A 16,136-nucleotide genomic window follows, 5' to 3' on the forward strand; every position below is an offset into this window, starting at 1 on the left:
GTTGGGGTGGCATTATGGTTTCGTTGAGAGGTGACTGTGTTCCTCTGAAGTCATGATGGTGTTATTGTGGTTGTTGTGAAATGATATTGGGTGGGCACTCTGTGATTTGTGAGATGGTGTCGAGGATTTGTATGTCCTTTACCTTCGTGGCTGACACATCGGCACTGGTGGTCATTTGAGTGGTGATGTATTGTTGTTATTTGAGTTACTTATTTGGTGGGTTATTGTAGTATGGACACCTTGAGGAGGTTGTACATTGCCTTTTTATTTTTCTCTTGGTGTCAAAGGTGGATTTGGTGAAAACTCATTTTATGTATCTACAACTCATTTTGGCAAAAATTCTTAACTATGTGTTTAGTTTCGGGTCTGTCACCTGACTTGGGGTTCAACTTCTTATATTCTCTGCCATAACCCGTTCTTCTGAAGTCATCTTGCTTTTGCTTGGGGATTTAAACGTTCATTTCGATTAACCTGCCTGTCTAGCGCATTTTTTTTTTAAATGGAGCCTTACCTGAATGATGTCGTTGATATGGTAAGTTATCGTTCTGTGATGTAGAAGAATAAGTATGGGATTATTCGGTTCGTGCAGTCGGTACTGCGGTCATCGATCCTCTACCTGCATATGGGGGCTTGTAGAAGGAGTATATGATTTCAGAATAGTGTTGTTTCCCGTGTTTCTCCTGGTCATTTTCTGTCCCGGTGTAGGTGTTGATATTGTGTGTTCATTGCCTGGTAATTGGTGATAGTTCGGTTGTTGATGACCCACATTACGCGTACCCTACATCTGAATTATACATATGTCTCCAACTGTAATTAACCTTTTACCCTTGGCCCTAAACATTCATATCTTCTACGCTAGCTTTGCTTATTGTTCCAAAAGTGTTATTCAGATTTTTCTATTTATTGTTTCTTGTTTCTCCTTCTGCTTGGAACGAGTATATGTGTAGTAAGCCTATGGAAGTTGAAGCTGTGAGAATGGAATATTAATTTAAGCCAAGAAATGATTTGAAAATTTAAAAAGAAAGGCTTTATCATCTATTGATTTGGGGGTTATGATTTCACAGATATGAATGTTAAAATTTTATCTTTATTCATGTATTGATTTATTCGCTACTATTAGCTTGATGTGGTAATTTAGCGTGAGTGATTTGATACTCTGTTTATGCCTCTTGCAGTAGTATTCTGTACTGATTGGAGGAAACTGATGATAAAGTGATTAGTGCGATAAGTTACTTAAAGAATTATCTAATGTTTGTTGCACTGACTTGCTTCTCGTGGAGGCTTATGTTTTCCTAATTATTTTTCTATTTTCTTTCTTCTTCTTGTGTTTTCTTTTGGGAGGTATTTATGTGGTAATTTGGTTATCACTCATGAAGTCTTGTCTTCCCCTATTATTGTAGCCCGGAATCAATTTCAAAAGAGAATTTTGTTATGTTTAAAACATTGTAAGACCTGTCTTATTGTGTAGGTTGTACCTCTGAAAATTTATTGTGATTATGCGAAGTTCGATTACCTTGAAACCTCGGTATTATATGCACATTTCAAGGAAAACTGGCGTGCTGATGATATTGCGCGTGAAAACTGGACTTAATTGAACACTAAACAACTGCGTGTGGTATGTATCCCTGTTATACCTCACCCAAGTATACCTCTGCTCTCCTGGAGAAGTGTTTATGTTAAATTATTCTAGATGGAACTTTTCTTACATATATTCTTGAGACAACAGATGGTTTTTATCTATGACTGCTTGTTATACCCCACCCCAAGTTGATGGTTTCGGGGGGGAGGCTGTAATGGATTTAAAATTATTCTTCGCGATGGTACGATGCATTTGGTTATGTGTCTATTTTCTTGTCTGGCCCACCGTGTATTCAACTTCAGAATTCCATGGACTTCTATAATTGATGATGGTGTGCTATCTAGCGGTCGACTTGGAATTTAAGCAGCGAGGTAGCTAGTTGTGGTGCTATCTGGGCGCTAGAGGTGAAGCTTTCTCTGTCGTAGTCTGTCGACAATGCAGATAGCAGTTGTTCCGATTATTGATTTGTAGTCTGAAGACGGAGGAACCTATTCTCTACTGATTGTGCTTTAAGAAGACTAGTAAATCAAGATGCAAGAAGAGGAGATGGTCGAGAAATTAGACCATGGGTGATGGATTGCCCATCTGGGCGATAGGCCTGAATATTTGGTTATCCTTCTGAATTTTTTTTTATTGTATATTTGTTTTCTTCGACCTCCTAAGTAAGGTGCATCCATCTTTATAGTGAACTAAGCGACCAAGGAATGGATTAGATAATTGTGTTAATACGCGGAGATATTTAAATTCGTATGTGAAATTGGGCATGTGTTTTTAAAATAAATTAACTTCCTAAAACAGGTCTTCATAAAAATCTTGTAACATGATAATATTTGTTTTAGGCTTCAGTGTTGTAATGATCATGTTGGCATTTGTTTACCTTCTTGACTTCAATTAATTTTAGTTTGGTGCACCAAAGCAGGTTATTTTTTTAAATTATTATATTTTCAAGCGAATGTCGGGCTACTAAAATAGAATCTGTGCGACTTTAATGTAGGACTTCTAATGACTTCCTCGGTACTTCAAGTGCTTGTTTTGATTTCGGTGCTCGTCATCTGTTACATCTGTGTAACAGAATGCAAACTTACCGTGGCCATGCCGTGTTGACATTGACATTTGAGGATCGTCGTATTATTGGTAACTTATTTTTTTTTCAGCTGATTTTTGGTGTAGATCCTTGTGCGTGTGGAATGTTTTTCGTTGAGTTTGATTAATTCATTTGGTTTAAGCTACCGTTCATTGAAGAGTATTTGGGTTATTAATCCTAATTTTGGATTTATGCCCATGTTTGGAATAATTTCGTGGTATTAAATGAAGTTATGCCTTTTCTTCGATTTGATTAATTTTAAATGCAGGCCTGGAGTGACCGAGAATTTCATTAGGAAAGTTTTCAAGCTTCTTTCAAAATAGTTGTCTTAAGATTTTAAATCTTCAATTGCACTACGTTTGTTTATTTTCAAAACATTTACTGCATCCTGGCAATTTGAGTCAGTGTTAAAATAATTTATTTTCAATTAATATCCTTAATTAATTCTTCTGAATGGTGTGCACGTTCATTGTGCGGTGGTAATTCATTTGTTATTTTGTTTGAGGTCGAAAATTTTTAATTTATTTTCCTAATTAAATTTAGTTTGATCAATTTATTTTGAGTTATTATTTCAGCCAATTAATTAAGTAACTTATTTTAAGATGATTCGCTAGACCTCTTGTGTCCAGAGCTTCCACAGTGTGCGACGGCCTATTGATTGGGATAATCGTAAGTAGTCCTTTACTTATTTTATCCCTGGTCGTGCTAACACTCTTGACATTTTCCTGCTGTTTTTATAGACTGCACAGCTAACATAACCTAGATATATGTTTGTGTCATAAATTATACATATGAGTCATTGGGTGTAAATAGGTACTGTAAAATTGTTTATTTAAATGAGAAATCTTCATTATTGTCAGCATAATTGCATCAGTTACATCCGAATTCAAATGTTCATCTATATCACGTCGCAGTGTCTGGATTAGCATGGAATCGCATACAAGCATTAGATTCCGCATGGCACTCCACAGCAACAGAACAGTAAGTTCCGGCGTTACATGATGATAAACGAGTAGCAGAACACGAGAAGTTATGTCTTGTTTGTGATAATAAGAGTAAAAAATAGTTCAATTTTGCAGTTAATGTTTACCTGTCTGACATTATTGCCGGCCCCGTGGTGTAGGGGTAGTGTGCTTGCCTCTTACCCGGCGGCCCCGGATTCGATTCCCCGCCAGGTCAGGGATTTTTATCTGGACCTGAGGGCTGGTTCAAGGTCCACTCAGCCCACGTGATTAGAATTGAGGAGTTATCTGCCTCAGTCTAGAAGACCAAGAATAATGGCTGAGGGGATTTGTTGTGCTGACTACGAAACACGTCATAATATGCAGGCCTTCAGGCTGAGCAGCAGTCGCTTGGTAGGCCAAGGCCCTTCAAGGCCTGTAGAGCCATGGGGTTTGGATTTTTCTGTCTGATATTATTATTAATGACCTTGGTCGATGGAAAAGAACGAATAGTCACATTCAGAGTTAAAACTGTATAACTCGGGTTTAAGGTTTAACCCGCATTGATGAAACCATCCCCAAGAGGAATAAACTGAAATGTGATCATATTAATTTTTTACATACTATTTCCCGCCTGGCTGGCGAAAATTTCTAGGGAGAACACGGTACCTATTACAGAAAGTAAACAAACCAATAAATTCGTGCTAAAAGCCTACAGTGATGCTTGGCAGAAAATTTGTAGTGAATTTTATGTGCATACTGACGTTAGCCAAGGTACGATCAAGCCTCTTCTGTTTCTAACTCTTTCTGGAAAAGGCCTATCATATTGCAAATATTCAAGATACAGAAGTTCTGCATCTAATGCCTCTAATGCCCTGCCAGATTTTGAGCTCACAGAGAATTTAACTGCTTGAACCCGGGCATTTAAGTTAAGTGAGAGTTGAACAGATTGTTAGGCTTAACCAATGTTGATTAAATGCTAATTTGGCTAAGTTAACTGAAAAATTATTTTAACAGGCAGTAAAATGTTAAATGAAGTTGAATAAACTGGGCCCAAGTGTTTGTAAGTAGAGCATCACGGCCATACCAGAGGCACTTCATGCCATCATGACCAACATGAGCATTATCTGAGAGAATAGCGCAAATGAACTTTTAGACATAATTTAGACCTGAAACTTTACAACTCTAGACATGATGCTGTATAGGCTTTTGGGCTAATGCCGTGTCAAAAAAATAAGGTGAAATTCTTTACGTTTCACAGAGAACAGAGAATGAGAAAGCTCGTGGACAGTTGAGATTTTCTTCTGACGACGCAGAGCACAGTTCTCTGCGAAACGTAAAGAATTTCACCTTATTTTCTTTACACGGCATAAGCCCAAAAGCCTATACAGCATCATGTCTATAAGTACGGGCTGTGAAAGCATCAATGGCAACTTTACAACTCTAATCTGATGCAAGTTCATTACAAACTGTAGACTCAGAAATAAGTAGTATTTTTAATATTACTGTATAAGTTGTTTGTTCAGCAGCTGAATAGAGAAATAAAATGGTACTGCGAAATGTATTTGTAATGTAAATACAAGCCACGAAGCAAGGATCGGATCGTACACCACCTCGGCAGCAGTGGTTCTCACTGTGCACTTGAAATGGTGGTCATTGCGCTGGCCATCCTGTAGTTACTCATACAGCCCCAGCAGCTACCTCTAATTTAATTGCTCGCAAATGTATAACATTTAAATAGGACTTATAAATTTTTGCTAAATATTTTTAGCATCTTGCTTTTGAGGCAGCTAGTATTTATCTGTTAGAAGTTAAAAATACAGAACACAAATAAATGAATAAAATTATTAAAGATTTGTGAGGAAACCTGATGAACTATTAGTACTAAAATAACAAATCAAAAGTAAATTAATATTATATCTTCTTCATTCCTTCACATTTTTCTATGAGATTCTTGGCTTTCTAACTCATATCCACATTTCCTGCACGTAACTCTACAGCCTTTTCTGCTCAGTTCGTATCTCACAAAAAATTAGAAGCGAACTTCTTTTCCCCATTGCACATCTTGCTGCCTGCTTTCGAACCAGTAGAAATGACACTGGCTGTATAATGGACAAGTTCACCTCAGTAAATTGTTAAAATTGCTTAAATTTAAATAGTCACTGTTGTTTCAGTAATATAATTGGATAGCAGATAGTAATAATATCAGGTATAAAGATGAAAATGTACAGTGACTTGTTCAACAATTGGTTTAAACCAGCCAACCCCGACTACAATTCAATGTTTTAGATTATAAATCCGTACAAACTAACATATACATACCAGATCTTTCATGCAACTCATAACAATAGGACTGGTCTTCTTTCCTTGAATGAAAAGGGTTTGTTTGTGGTTCTCAATCAACTTTGGCTGCTTGTCTACCAGAAACTTTTTTCCTTTATGAGTAACTGGCCTCCTGAAAATCACAAGACAAAAACAGAACGATTGAATGAAGACGTCTCAATTTCAGATGAACATCATGTAATAAATCAATCCCAAGATACTCGCTAAGTTCAATAACAGTGTCCTTCCTTACGTGAAAATAATTACAAATTTGTCCCATTTCTGTGCTACCTGGAAGGTCAATTCCCAGACTGATCTCATACTTCGTTCATTATGTAGTGTCTGATGCTCTACTTACAAACAGTTCCATATTAAAACAGGTGCATGTTTGTCATAACCTTGCAGCAGGTTTAAAACTCACTTCTTCTTCTTCCTCCATTGTCTTTGTCCAAGAAACTCCTGGGTCTCTTCTTTGTATACGATTCCCACCTCTATATCCTCCGTAATCTGGTCCTCCAGATTTACTCTTGGAATTCCGTCTACTTACACTTTTTTGACGTGGCCATTAGAGGTCTGCGAACGACCCAGTTAATTCCCTCACGTTCATTCGAACCTCATACCATCGACTTTGACCGGATTGCCTAGCAGCATGTGGTCTGCGTAAAGGCAGCGATGCACTTACGGACAATATCAACGAAGTTAAAAGGAGCAAGGAAAGGAGAGTGACTGACTATAAAATGTTGGACACCATAAAAATATTTCAATGAAAAATACACTGAAGTAACAATTACAAACTTAATATAAACACTGTGAGATCAACTTGTCACATTAGCAGACACGTCACAAACATTCATCATCACGGTGCTGTCCGTCTTAGAAGAGAATAAATCAAGAGTGGTTAAGCGAGCTCGTAAGATACTTGTCTTACTCTTCTTGTCTTATCCGGCGCTACAGTCCTCGAAGGACCTGGGCCTTGTTGATCACTTGTCTCCTCCAGTCGTCTCTCGAAGCGGCCAGTCTTGTTCAGTCTTCTCAAGTTGTGTAGTCCCCCGAATCAATCGTGCATGTTTCCTTCCACCTAATCTCCTGCAAAGCTTCTAGTACATTCCATTGAGCCATTCTTACATTAGTCTGTATCCGTTGCTTAGTCGTCGCCATTGAGACTGTCTGGTTTCTAAAGATAAAAATTTCATGATGTTCCGTATTGAACTGTATCACAATTAAATTGAAATAACAAATAATGTAGTTCAACATATTCAATACAAATAAATAAGAAATGTAAAGTTACATTACTATTTAATTATAAGCGGAAGCGGTACCGGTTTCGACCCCAATCTGGGTCATCATCAGCCGAATAAAATGCAAAAACAATGCATAGGTAAATAAGAAATGAAAGAATGAGTCTTTCACAAAAACAATTAAAGAGGCAAAATAAGATAATGGGGATTGGCACTGTGCGATTTTAAATCATAAAATCTAGAAGCAGAAGATCAGTCACAAGTAAGGTGTGATCTTCTGAATAGTAGCACAACACGCGCACAGTTCGGCACAGTCTCAAAATGTTTACGAGAAGAAGTGAACAGTTAAGCGAGCCAGCATGCTTATATTATCAGGCGCAAAGTCACAACACAATTTAATAAACATGAAGTCCCAAAATTGTGTAGAAGTCGAAGACGAGTAGCTTGATTGAAGTGAATTGCTAGCTCCTGAAGATCAGCTTTCAAATGCCGAAAGAACACAGTGAATAGCTTGATGACCCAGACTGGGGTCGAAACCGGTACCGCTTCCACTTTATAATTAAATATAAATGTAACGCTACAATTCTTATTTGTACTGAATAGGATGAACTACGTTATTTGTTATTTCAATTTAATTGTCCGGTTTCTACATGTGCTCGACATGTTCGTGACTACTTATTTTTTACATGGCTAAGAAGTCACCCCTATGCACAACCAACAAGGGGTCTGCCCCCTCACAGCATGTTGGGTGGCTGCCTTTTCTGTCGGGGATGTTCCCTTAGCCTTTAAGGATCCCTCCTCTTCCTACAAGGCAGTAGGATGCTACTGTTAACCTCAGTTGCTAGGTGCCCCTTCCGCCAGTTCCACCGTACCAATAAATTTTATTTCCACCTTCAGTGCCGTTGAGGTCTTTACCGTAACCCTGGTTAGGGCCCCTTACAAGGTACTATCACCTGGGGCAGGCAACCCAAGGTTTTTTAAAGAGGTGTTACTCCTCTATCACTCACCATTGGTCCTGACTTGTGACAGGCAGAGCCTGGCTTCCTCAGCAGAGGTCCAGGTTGGTTGGGTTTCATAAGATACCTGCTGAACTGAAATTTCTTTCACCTGCCACATTGGAGGCTGGAATAGACAATAATTTCTTCACAAGCAGAGCAAGTCTTTTGCTGTTATTTCTTCACTATGCACGGGGATTGTCATCAGAAAGGTAATCTCTTAAGAAATAAACTGCTGTAGTACGAATATTGGTAATGTTTCTTCGTCCAACATTAACTCATTTTTGACATAGATCTAGGAACCTATTCCCAAAACAACCATAAAGGGATGGAGATCTGTTGCACACATTATGTGGTAGGCCTACTGTACTTAAAAGGACACAATGTATTCAGCTGAACTTTACACGCGTGAGGTAGTAGATGCAAACGCCAATAAGGAAGCATGGCACTCATCCTGCATGCTGACCATTTGCAGTTGTTACTGGTAAGAACCATCCCATCCTTTCCAAATTTAGTAATCCATATTGCTTCCTGTCATGTTTTGTTTTCACCCGTCTTTGAGCTCCCGTTCCATGTTCGCAACAAATGTTTTGCGTTCGTTCAGACTGTTGAGTGCGAAGTGGTTGGACAGGCCACGCATCACTAGCGCAGTAGGACATAACTACACCAATGAATCAATAACAGTAAATTTCCACCTTTCTGATACTTATATTTGCATTAAGCAATGCTTAAGCAAGTATTTTACTGTTATTGATTCATTGTAAATAGGATCTGATACGGGAAATGAAGCTGATTTCTTGCAACAATAACTACACCAACCGTAAATGGGAAATGCAGACCTTCCCCATCTGGTCTCCCAGTCTTTCAACATCCACCTTCCTTCTGAACTCCTTATTCCTGATTTTGCTCCTCCTTGTTTTACATTCCATACTTCATTTCCAACGCTTGTATTCTACTCTGCTCCCTGGTGGTTACAGCATGTCCAACACAAGGGAACAAAACTTCTTTTGCATTAATAATAATAATAATAATAATAATCGTATGGCCTCAGCTACCGTGTGCAGACATTTCAATTTGACGCATTGATAAAAGTACTTGTTTTCAGTTACTTTGGGAGCACTGATTTCATATCAAGTTAGTTTTTCTATGTAAGCTACAGTTCGTTTTAGCAATTCGTTTTTAACAATTTTTCACGTTAATGTAAAATTCTCAAATTTTTCAGCATTTATCTCAACACTACTTATTTTGAGCGTAAATATGACACAAAACACTATTAAAGACAAACATATACAGTAATTTTCTTAACTCATCATCATTCATCATTTTCATTGCTCCTTGCCTTTATGGCACTTCTCCACCATTGCCTGTACTTCCACCACTCCTGTTCAGTAATTCCAGTCCAGTCTTCTTTTACTTAAACTGTCCTTGACTGAGTCCATCCATCTTGCCCTCTTTCCTTCTATCTTAGCCTCCAACACTTGTTTTGGTATCCTTCCCTCCAAAAAACATACACAAATGTAAAACATCCACAATTCAATACACTATTTATTCAGACAGAAGTTATTACAGCAAATGATACTAGTACATGTTTCATCCAGAGAAAAATGGAATTAAAGTCTGTGGGTAAACTAGTAGGCTGCATGACTCATTAAAATCTAGAATGAAACATCAAATTAAAATATTAATAAAAGTGCATTTATCAAGTCATAGCTAATCACTGAAGTCTTTGATGTGCTGATACACAAAGTCTTGATGTAGTGAGAACCAAGTTACATATAACAAAGTGCATTAACATCCTCCTGTAATGTGGATCAGTCTTATTTTATGTTGTGGTGAACTTGAACAGAGAACTATTTGAACCTTTCAAATATTGAGATTTTTCTAACAACCACATGTAACACGTACAAAGTGCGAGGTCTAAAAACAAAGACCCATACATATTTTTGTCTAGTGCTACAAGCAAATTTTCAAAATGTTCACTAGTTATCCAGGCTTTCTTGTTGGCTTGTATTTTACCGGAAGACTTTTAACAGCTTTGAAACATCATAGAAATCATTGGAAGGCTTCAATTCATGGAACCATTGCAAAATTAACTTCCAATAAAATCCTGACTTTGAATCATCCAAATTTCAGCTTTGAAATTTTGACTTAAATACTATTTTTTGCATCGATTAGAATATGAATTTAAAGCGGTATAAACTTTTATTTGAATTGTTGAATTAAAGAGACCACTGCATCAGAAAACATAAAGGTCCAATAATACTGCTTTACGGAACTTGTATCTTAACACATTGGAGATCGTGTCTTAAGGTGGCATATGGGCAGGCAGACTGCCATATTTTGAAGGTTTTTAAAAAACTGTAGAAAACAGTAGGTAGGTTGCAATTGTAACACATATATAGCATCAAAAAATTAAAAGTGTCTATTCTACAGATTAAAAAGTTGCATTAAGATCTATTGAACACTTTTCACATTACACATTTTCCAACAGTATGTCTTTTGCAACAACAAAAGTCTGAAAACAAAATCTTATACATAATGAGCTTGAGTGTGGAATAGTTTCAAGCATTCAAGGACACAAAGTACTACAGAACATATTGGATACCACCAGCATGTCTCTTTTCTCGTTACTTTCTCATTTTCTGCTTTTTTCTTTACCTGCACTGGCTTTGCAAATGTATCCAAATCACCAAAAGTACCCAGCGAATGTGAATCAGTCCCTGCCTTTGAATTACCATTGCTTGCGTCACTTTGTTCTAAATGAATCTTCAGTCATATGAAGATCATGAAACATTAGCTAAATAAAATACGAAGTGCAAAATCACACCTGGGTGGAATATGATAGAATTGGTTATAAATACCTTCATCACTAACATGCAGTTCAAAATCAGGGTCTATATCTGAATCTTCTACCTCTTCTTCTAAACCACTGTCATCGAAAATCTCTTTTAAAATCTCCACAATTCCACTTTCATTCAATAATCCAATCATGATAGCAGAAACAAAACACTCCAAATACTTCGCACGATGTAAACAAAACTCTGAAAATGTGCGCCTTGAGCAGCTGGAAGCATGGAGTGCGGAAGTGAACTCGAGCAAAAAAAAAGCTGCTATAAGTTTGAGAAAACGACGACAGAAGACACGAACGCATGGTATAGCTGTTGTAAACGTTCTTTAAAGTGGTATGTATAGTTTCCGCCCGATTGTCGTCCTGGCTGCATTGACAATATAACAAATACGCGGGCCCGAGTTAGCCTCGGGCGCGGTCAGTCTGCACTGTTACCCCACACCGATACAACTCAGGCAATACAGTCCATTTGACCTGAATCTAAATTATCTGCTATATCTTGCTGGAATCCTACAAGTTGAGCTTCAATGGAATAACCTTTCCTAAACCTGAACTGCCTTCTGTCAAACCAGTTTGTAATTTTGCAAACATCTCTAATATAATCAGAAAGAATGTTTTCCCAAAGTTTACAAGCAGCACATGTCAAACTGATTAGCCTCTAATTATCCATTTTATGTTTATCACCCTTTCTACACGGGCTATTATAGCAACTCTCCCTTCATTTGGTATAGCTCCTTCATGCAAACAGTAATCAAATACATACTTCGTGGCAATTCTATTTAAGGGTCATTATTACTGATACCGTGTTTGCGTGGAACAGAGAGGTGAAAGAGAGTGTCAGCTACTATCTGCGATAGTCAAAGATTAATTTAAAACTTTAAAATAAAGGTTATATTTCTTTTCAGATATTAAATTTTAACAAAACTATTCACTTGGTGAAAGAACCAGATTTCAGGTACAGAGCTAGTTGGGTACAAAGTAGGAAAAAGAGAAAAACCCAGTAAGGTTGGTTACAAAATTTGAGCTTCCAGCTCCTTATTTACAGAAGTCCCTAGATCACTACTGTTGTGTTTAGTTAGATAGTCAAGGAGACGAGCCTCCCAATTTCTTTTACAGGATATTTAAATCACACAATTTTCACGAGCACTTTTGCTCCAAAGCTTACAAGATATGGCCTTCCAAAGGCACCATTCAATATTTACATAAATTACAAGAAAGAGCCTCTATGCTCTGTAATTCTACCAAGGAGACTGCACTCCTAAATCCTTACAGCCTACTCAAGACAACCTTTAACTTTTACTTTTGTGATTAGAGCATCTTTGCTCAATAAAATTTACTTTCTGGCCTCCCTATCCACAACCTACATTTACAAGACTGAATCACTTGTATTTTAAGGTTACATAGAAGAAATGATACAGATGTATCGAGTACCCATTCTACTGGGCCTTCGTGAAAAAGTACAGGTTAAAGTTACTGGCCCAAAAATCAAAACGCTGCAGAGGCAACATTTGCACGCCTTGAAATTTGCACACAAGATAAAACCCTATTTGGGTTCCTGGCCTGTAGTTACAGGGGCTAATACCATTCTACCGAGGTGACAAGATGGACAAGTTAGGTTACAATTTACAAGAGAGAAAACAGTTACAAAAACATAGTCACCTCCAGATTCGAGAGGGTAACGCACTCTCTATACCCGGTTTTAGTTAAGTGCTATAGACTAGTAGAACTTTGTCCGACTCGTTGGCTGAATGGTCAGCGTACTGGCCTTCGGTTCAGAGGGTCCCGGGTTCGATCCCCCATCGGGTCGGGGATTTTAACCTTCATTGGTTAATTCCAATGGCCCAGGGGCTGGGTGTTTGTGCTGTCTCCAACATCCCTGCAACTCACACACCACAGATAACACTATCCTTCACCACAATAACACGCAGTTAGCTACACGTGGCAGATGCCGCCCACCCTCACTGGAGGGTCTGCCTTACAAGGGCTGCAATCGGCTAGAAATAGCCACATGAAATTATTATATTATAGTAGAACTTTTACATAAGAAAGAAAAATTTACATTTTCAGAATTTTATAGTTACATTAGTAAAGATTGGAAAACTTCCCCTCCAATTAGCTGGCAGAGATACCTACAGAGTTAGAAAAATGGTGGCCATTACCTTAGCAGATGTTCTGCTTGCCGATGGATGAGCCCCCCCCCCCACCTCTTCTCTTAACACACACACTCAGTAATACGACGACCAATAAGAGAAGTTAGCTCAAAAAAAAAAAAAAAAAAAAAAAAAAAGCCTCAGGTTTTATACTCGAGAGGAAGGTTTGAGAGGGTTCTGGGCTAAAACCAGACACCCCACCCCCTCTTTATTGGTGGATAAAATAGGCACAAGAAGCATGTGATTGCTTGAAAATTATATACACAAAATTTTTGATTGGCCAGACTCCAAAGATGACGGGATGAGTTACAAGTGTTGCAAACTTTGAAATATCAAGAATAAAGAATAATTGCTTCAGTTTAGAAAACCTATAAATACAAAATATCTTTAAATTTTTAGTAGTTCCACTATACACCAGAATGCATGACATCGGTTATTTAATAGAGATATCTATGGAGAAATAGAGACATCTATGGATTTTCTGTTACCTCTTGTCATGATCAAAGTCTTACTTTTTGCAGTACTAATCTTCATTCCAAAATTTCTTATCTCCTCATTCCATAAATCAACTTGTGTCTGCACTTCCTCTTCATTATCTCTCCAAACTACAATGTCATCAGCAAAGAGCATAAACTTTACTTGCTCGCCAATCATCTTTTCCTTGATATTATGTAGAATTCTATCCATGATGATAATGAAGAGTAAGTGACAATACACTTCCCTGTCTTCAGCCTGTATCAACTCTGAACCATTCATTTTGACCCACTTTGGTCCTAACACAGCTTTCACAATTTTGATACAATGCTATTACCATCTGCAGTGTTTCATTCCCAATCTGTGCCGCTGTCAATGTTTTCCATACGAAATTCCTTGGGACACGAGTCTCCCAATTTCCTTCACAGGATATTTGATCACACACAATTTCAATATCTTGAAACATTACTACCATGTCCTTTCCATATTCCCAATACCTTTCCATCATTTGACGCAATGCAAATATTGGGTCAAATGTGGACCTGCCTCTTCTGAATCCATACTCGTGTTCTACTCTGTCTCTTATTCGTCTATCCAAGATTCTTTCAAGGATCTTAGCTGTATGAGTTATCAGTATCACTCCTCCGTAATTTTCACATTGCTTCCTGTCTCCCTTCTTGGAAATTGGTATAATGACCCCTGTCGTCCACTCTTTTCTCTACATATCACTCTGAAGAGTCTATACAACCACTGTAGACAATTGCTCCTGCTGCTCTTATAATTTCTATGGTGACCTCATCAATTCCAGCTGCCTTGTCTCGTTTCATTCTTTTAGTGGCCCACTCAATCTCTGCCATGGACACCTAGTTTTCCTTATCTTCCATCTGCACTAAATCTGGTTCTTCGATTTCTCCTTGTACCGAGGTGTTTTGCACGTTGTAAAGCTGTTCAAAGTATTTTCCCCACCTCTGCAATATAACCTGCTTCTGTGTTATCTATCATAAACATATCTCAGCTAAATAGTATTTTTAACCTTTAACTTTCATTGTTAAGACTCGCAATCAAATTTTTAAGAACAAAACTAAATCTGACACTTTGAACTACAGGTAGACCCCGTTTAACGCAATAGCTAGTTCCGCGGAATTGCCGCGCATAGCTGGTGATGATGATTGTTGTTTAAAGGGGCCTAACATCGAGGTCATCCCTAATGGTACGAAATGAGATGAAATGGAATGGCAAGTTAAAAGGCTAAAATTCTCCACTGACCAGAATTCAAAGCGTGAGAATCATGAATGAATGGAAGGACATGAACTTAAAACAATCCCTGGATGCGACCCGCAATGCTTTACATTCACACAAACTGACGTAAAAGAATAGGATTACTGACCAAGGGACTGCTGCTATAGCATAACACTGAAACGATGATGCTTGCAGTCTAAAGGGGGTCCAAAACCCAAGTTATCAGCCCCTCATAACGGTACTGATCTCTAGGAAAGTAGAACCATGGTATTTGTCCTGTTGCGGTACTAATCAAAAGTAGCAGAGACTTGCGGTATTCCACACATTATTGTACTACTCAGAGGTTATGAAATTCGACATATAATACAGACCTGTTTTTCTCACTTTGCGGCACCATTTACAGGCAATGCAAACCTATTGTGTTCATCACATGAGAGTACTAACCACAGGGACCTTCCCCTATCCCGCGATGTTCCTCATATAGTGGGTACTAATCACAGGTACTGCAAAAGCCGACCACACGGTGCTCCTGTGTGCTACTAATCACAAACCTATTTGGTACCTAATATAGTGGTACTACGCGCAAGTAAAAGCGATCCATGATGCTCTCCGCGTGGTGGTACTAATCTCAAGTAGTTTCATGGTTCCAAGACAATCATCCCTTGGTCGCCCCTTACGACAGGCAGGGGATACCGTGGGTGTATTCTTCGTCGGCGTCCCCCACCCACAGGGGGTTGTGTGTTTGGTCCGGGAGAGGTATTTTACATCCCTCAAGTCCGCCGGCAAGCCGGTTAGGACCTCCCTATCCGCCACCTGGGACGCGCCACCTCTCCCCCTGGGCCACGCATAGCAAATTTGTGTAAATCGAGAGTCATTTTATATGTAAAATATCTGGTTACCTTTCCGTTTACTCACACATTAAGTTTAAAATAGCAGAGATGCTTAGTATTTTTACAAAAGATAACCATTATCATGTTCTGAAACGCAATTTAATGCAAACTTTATACACTTAAAAATTTAACACAAACACACAAAGATAAACTAAACTCTGCATACAAGTTTTTGGCCTTAGCTAGAATAGCAGCTCCAGAGAGGGGCATGTGTTGTTGGCTGTGATGCTCAATCCAATCCAATCGCTTCCGAAGCGAAATTTAGTCACTCTAGTCACACTTAAGTTAGTAGAAGATTGAACAGTTTGAATAATAATTTCATGTGGCTATTTCTAGCCGAGTGCAGCCCTTGTAAGGCAGACCCTCCGTTGAGGGT

At 38.4% G+C, this 16,136-nt stretch overlaps 1 protein-coding gene across 1 annotated transcript in view; it reads right to left on the minus strand.

Annotated features, from left to right (window-relative positions):
* Non3 (Ribosome production factor 2-like protein Non3) overlaps positions 1-16,136 on the minus strand; it is a 182,257-nt gene that overhangs the window by 140,572 nt on the left and 25,549 nt on the right. Inside the window, exon 2 of the mRNA XM_067143683.2 lies at positions 5,927-6,059. Within this exon, the coding sequence (XP_066999784.1) occupies positions 5,927-6,059 (133 nt within the window). The remainder of the gene's footprint in view (positions 1-5,926; positions 6,060-16,136) is intronic.

The sequence above is a fragment of the Anabrus simplex genome, chromosome 3 (assembly GCF_040414725.1).
Source record: "Anabrus simplex isolate iqAnaSimp1 chromosome 3, ASM4041472v1, whole genome shotgun sequence".
Classification (NCBI taxonomy): Eukaryota; Metazoa; Arthropoda; class Insecta; order Orthoptera; family Tettigoniidae; genus Anabrus; species Anabrus simplex.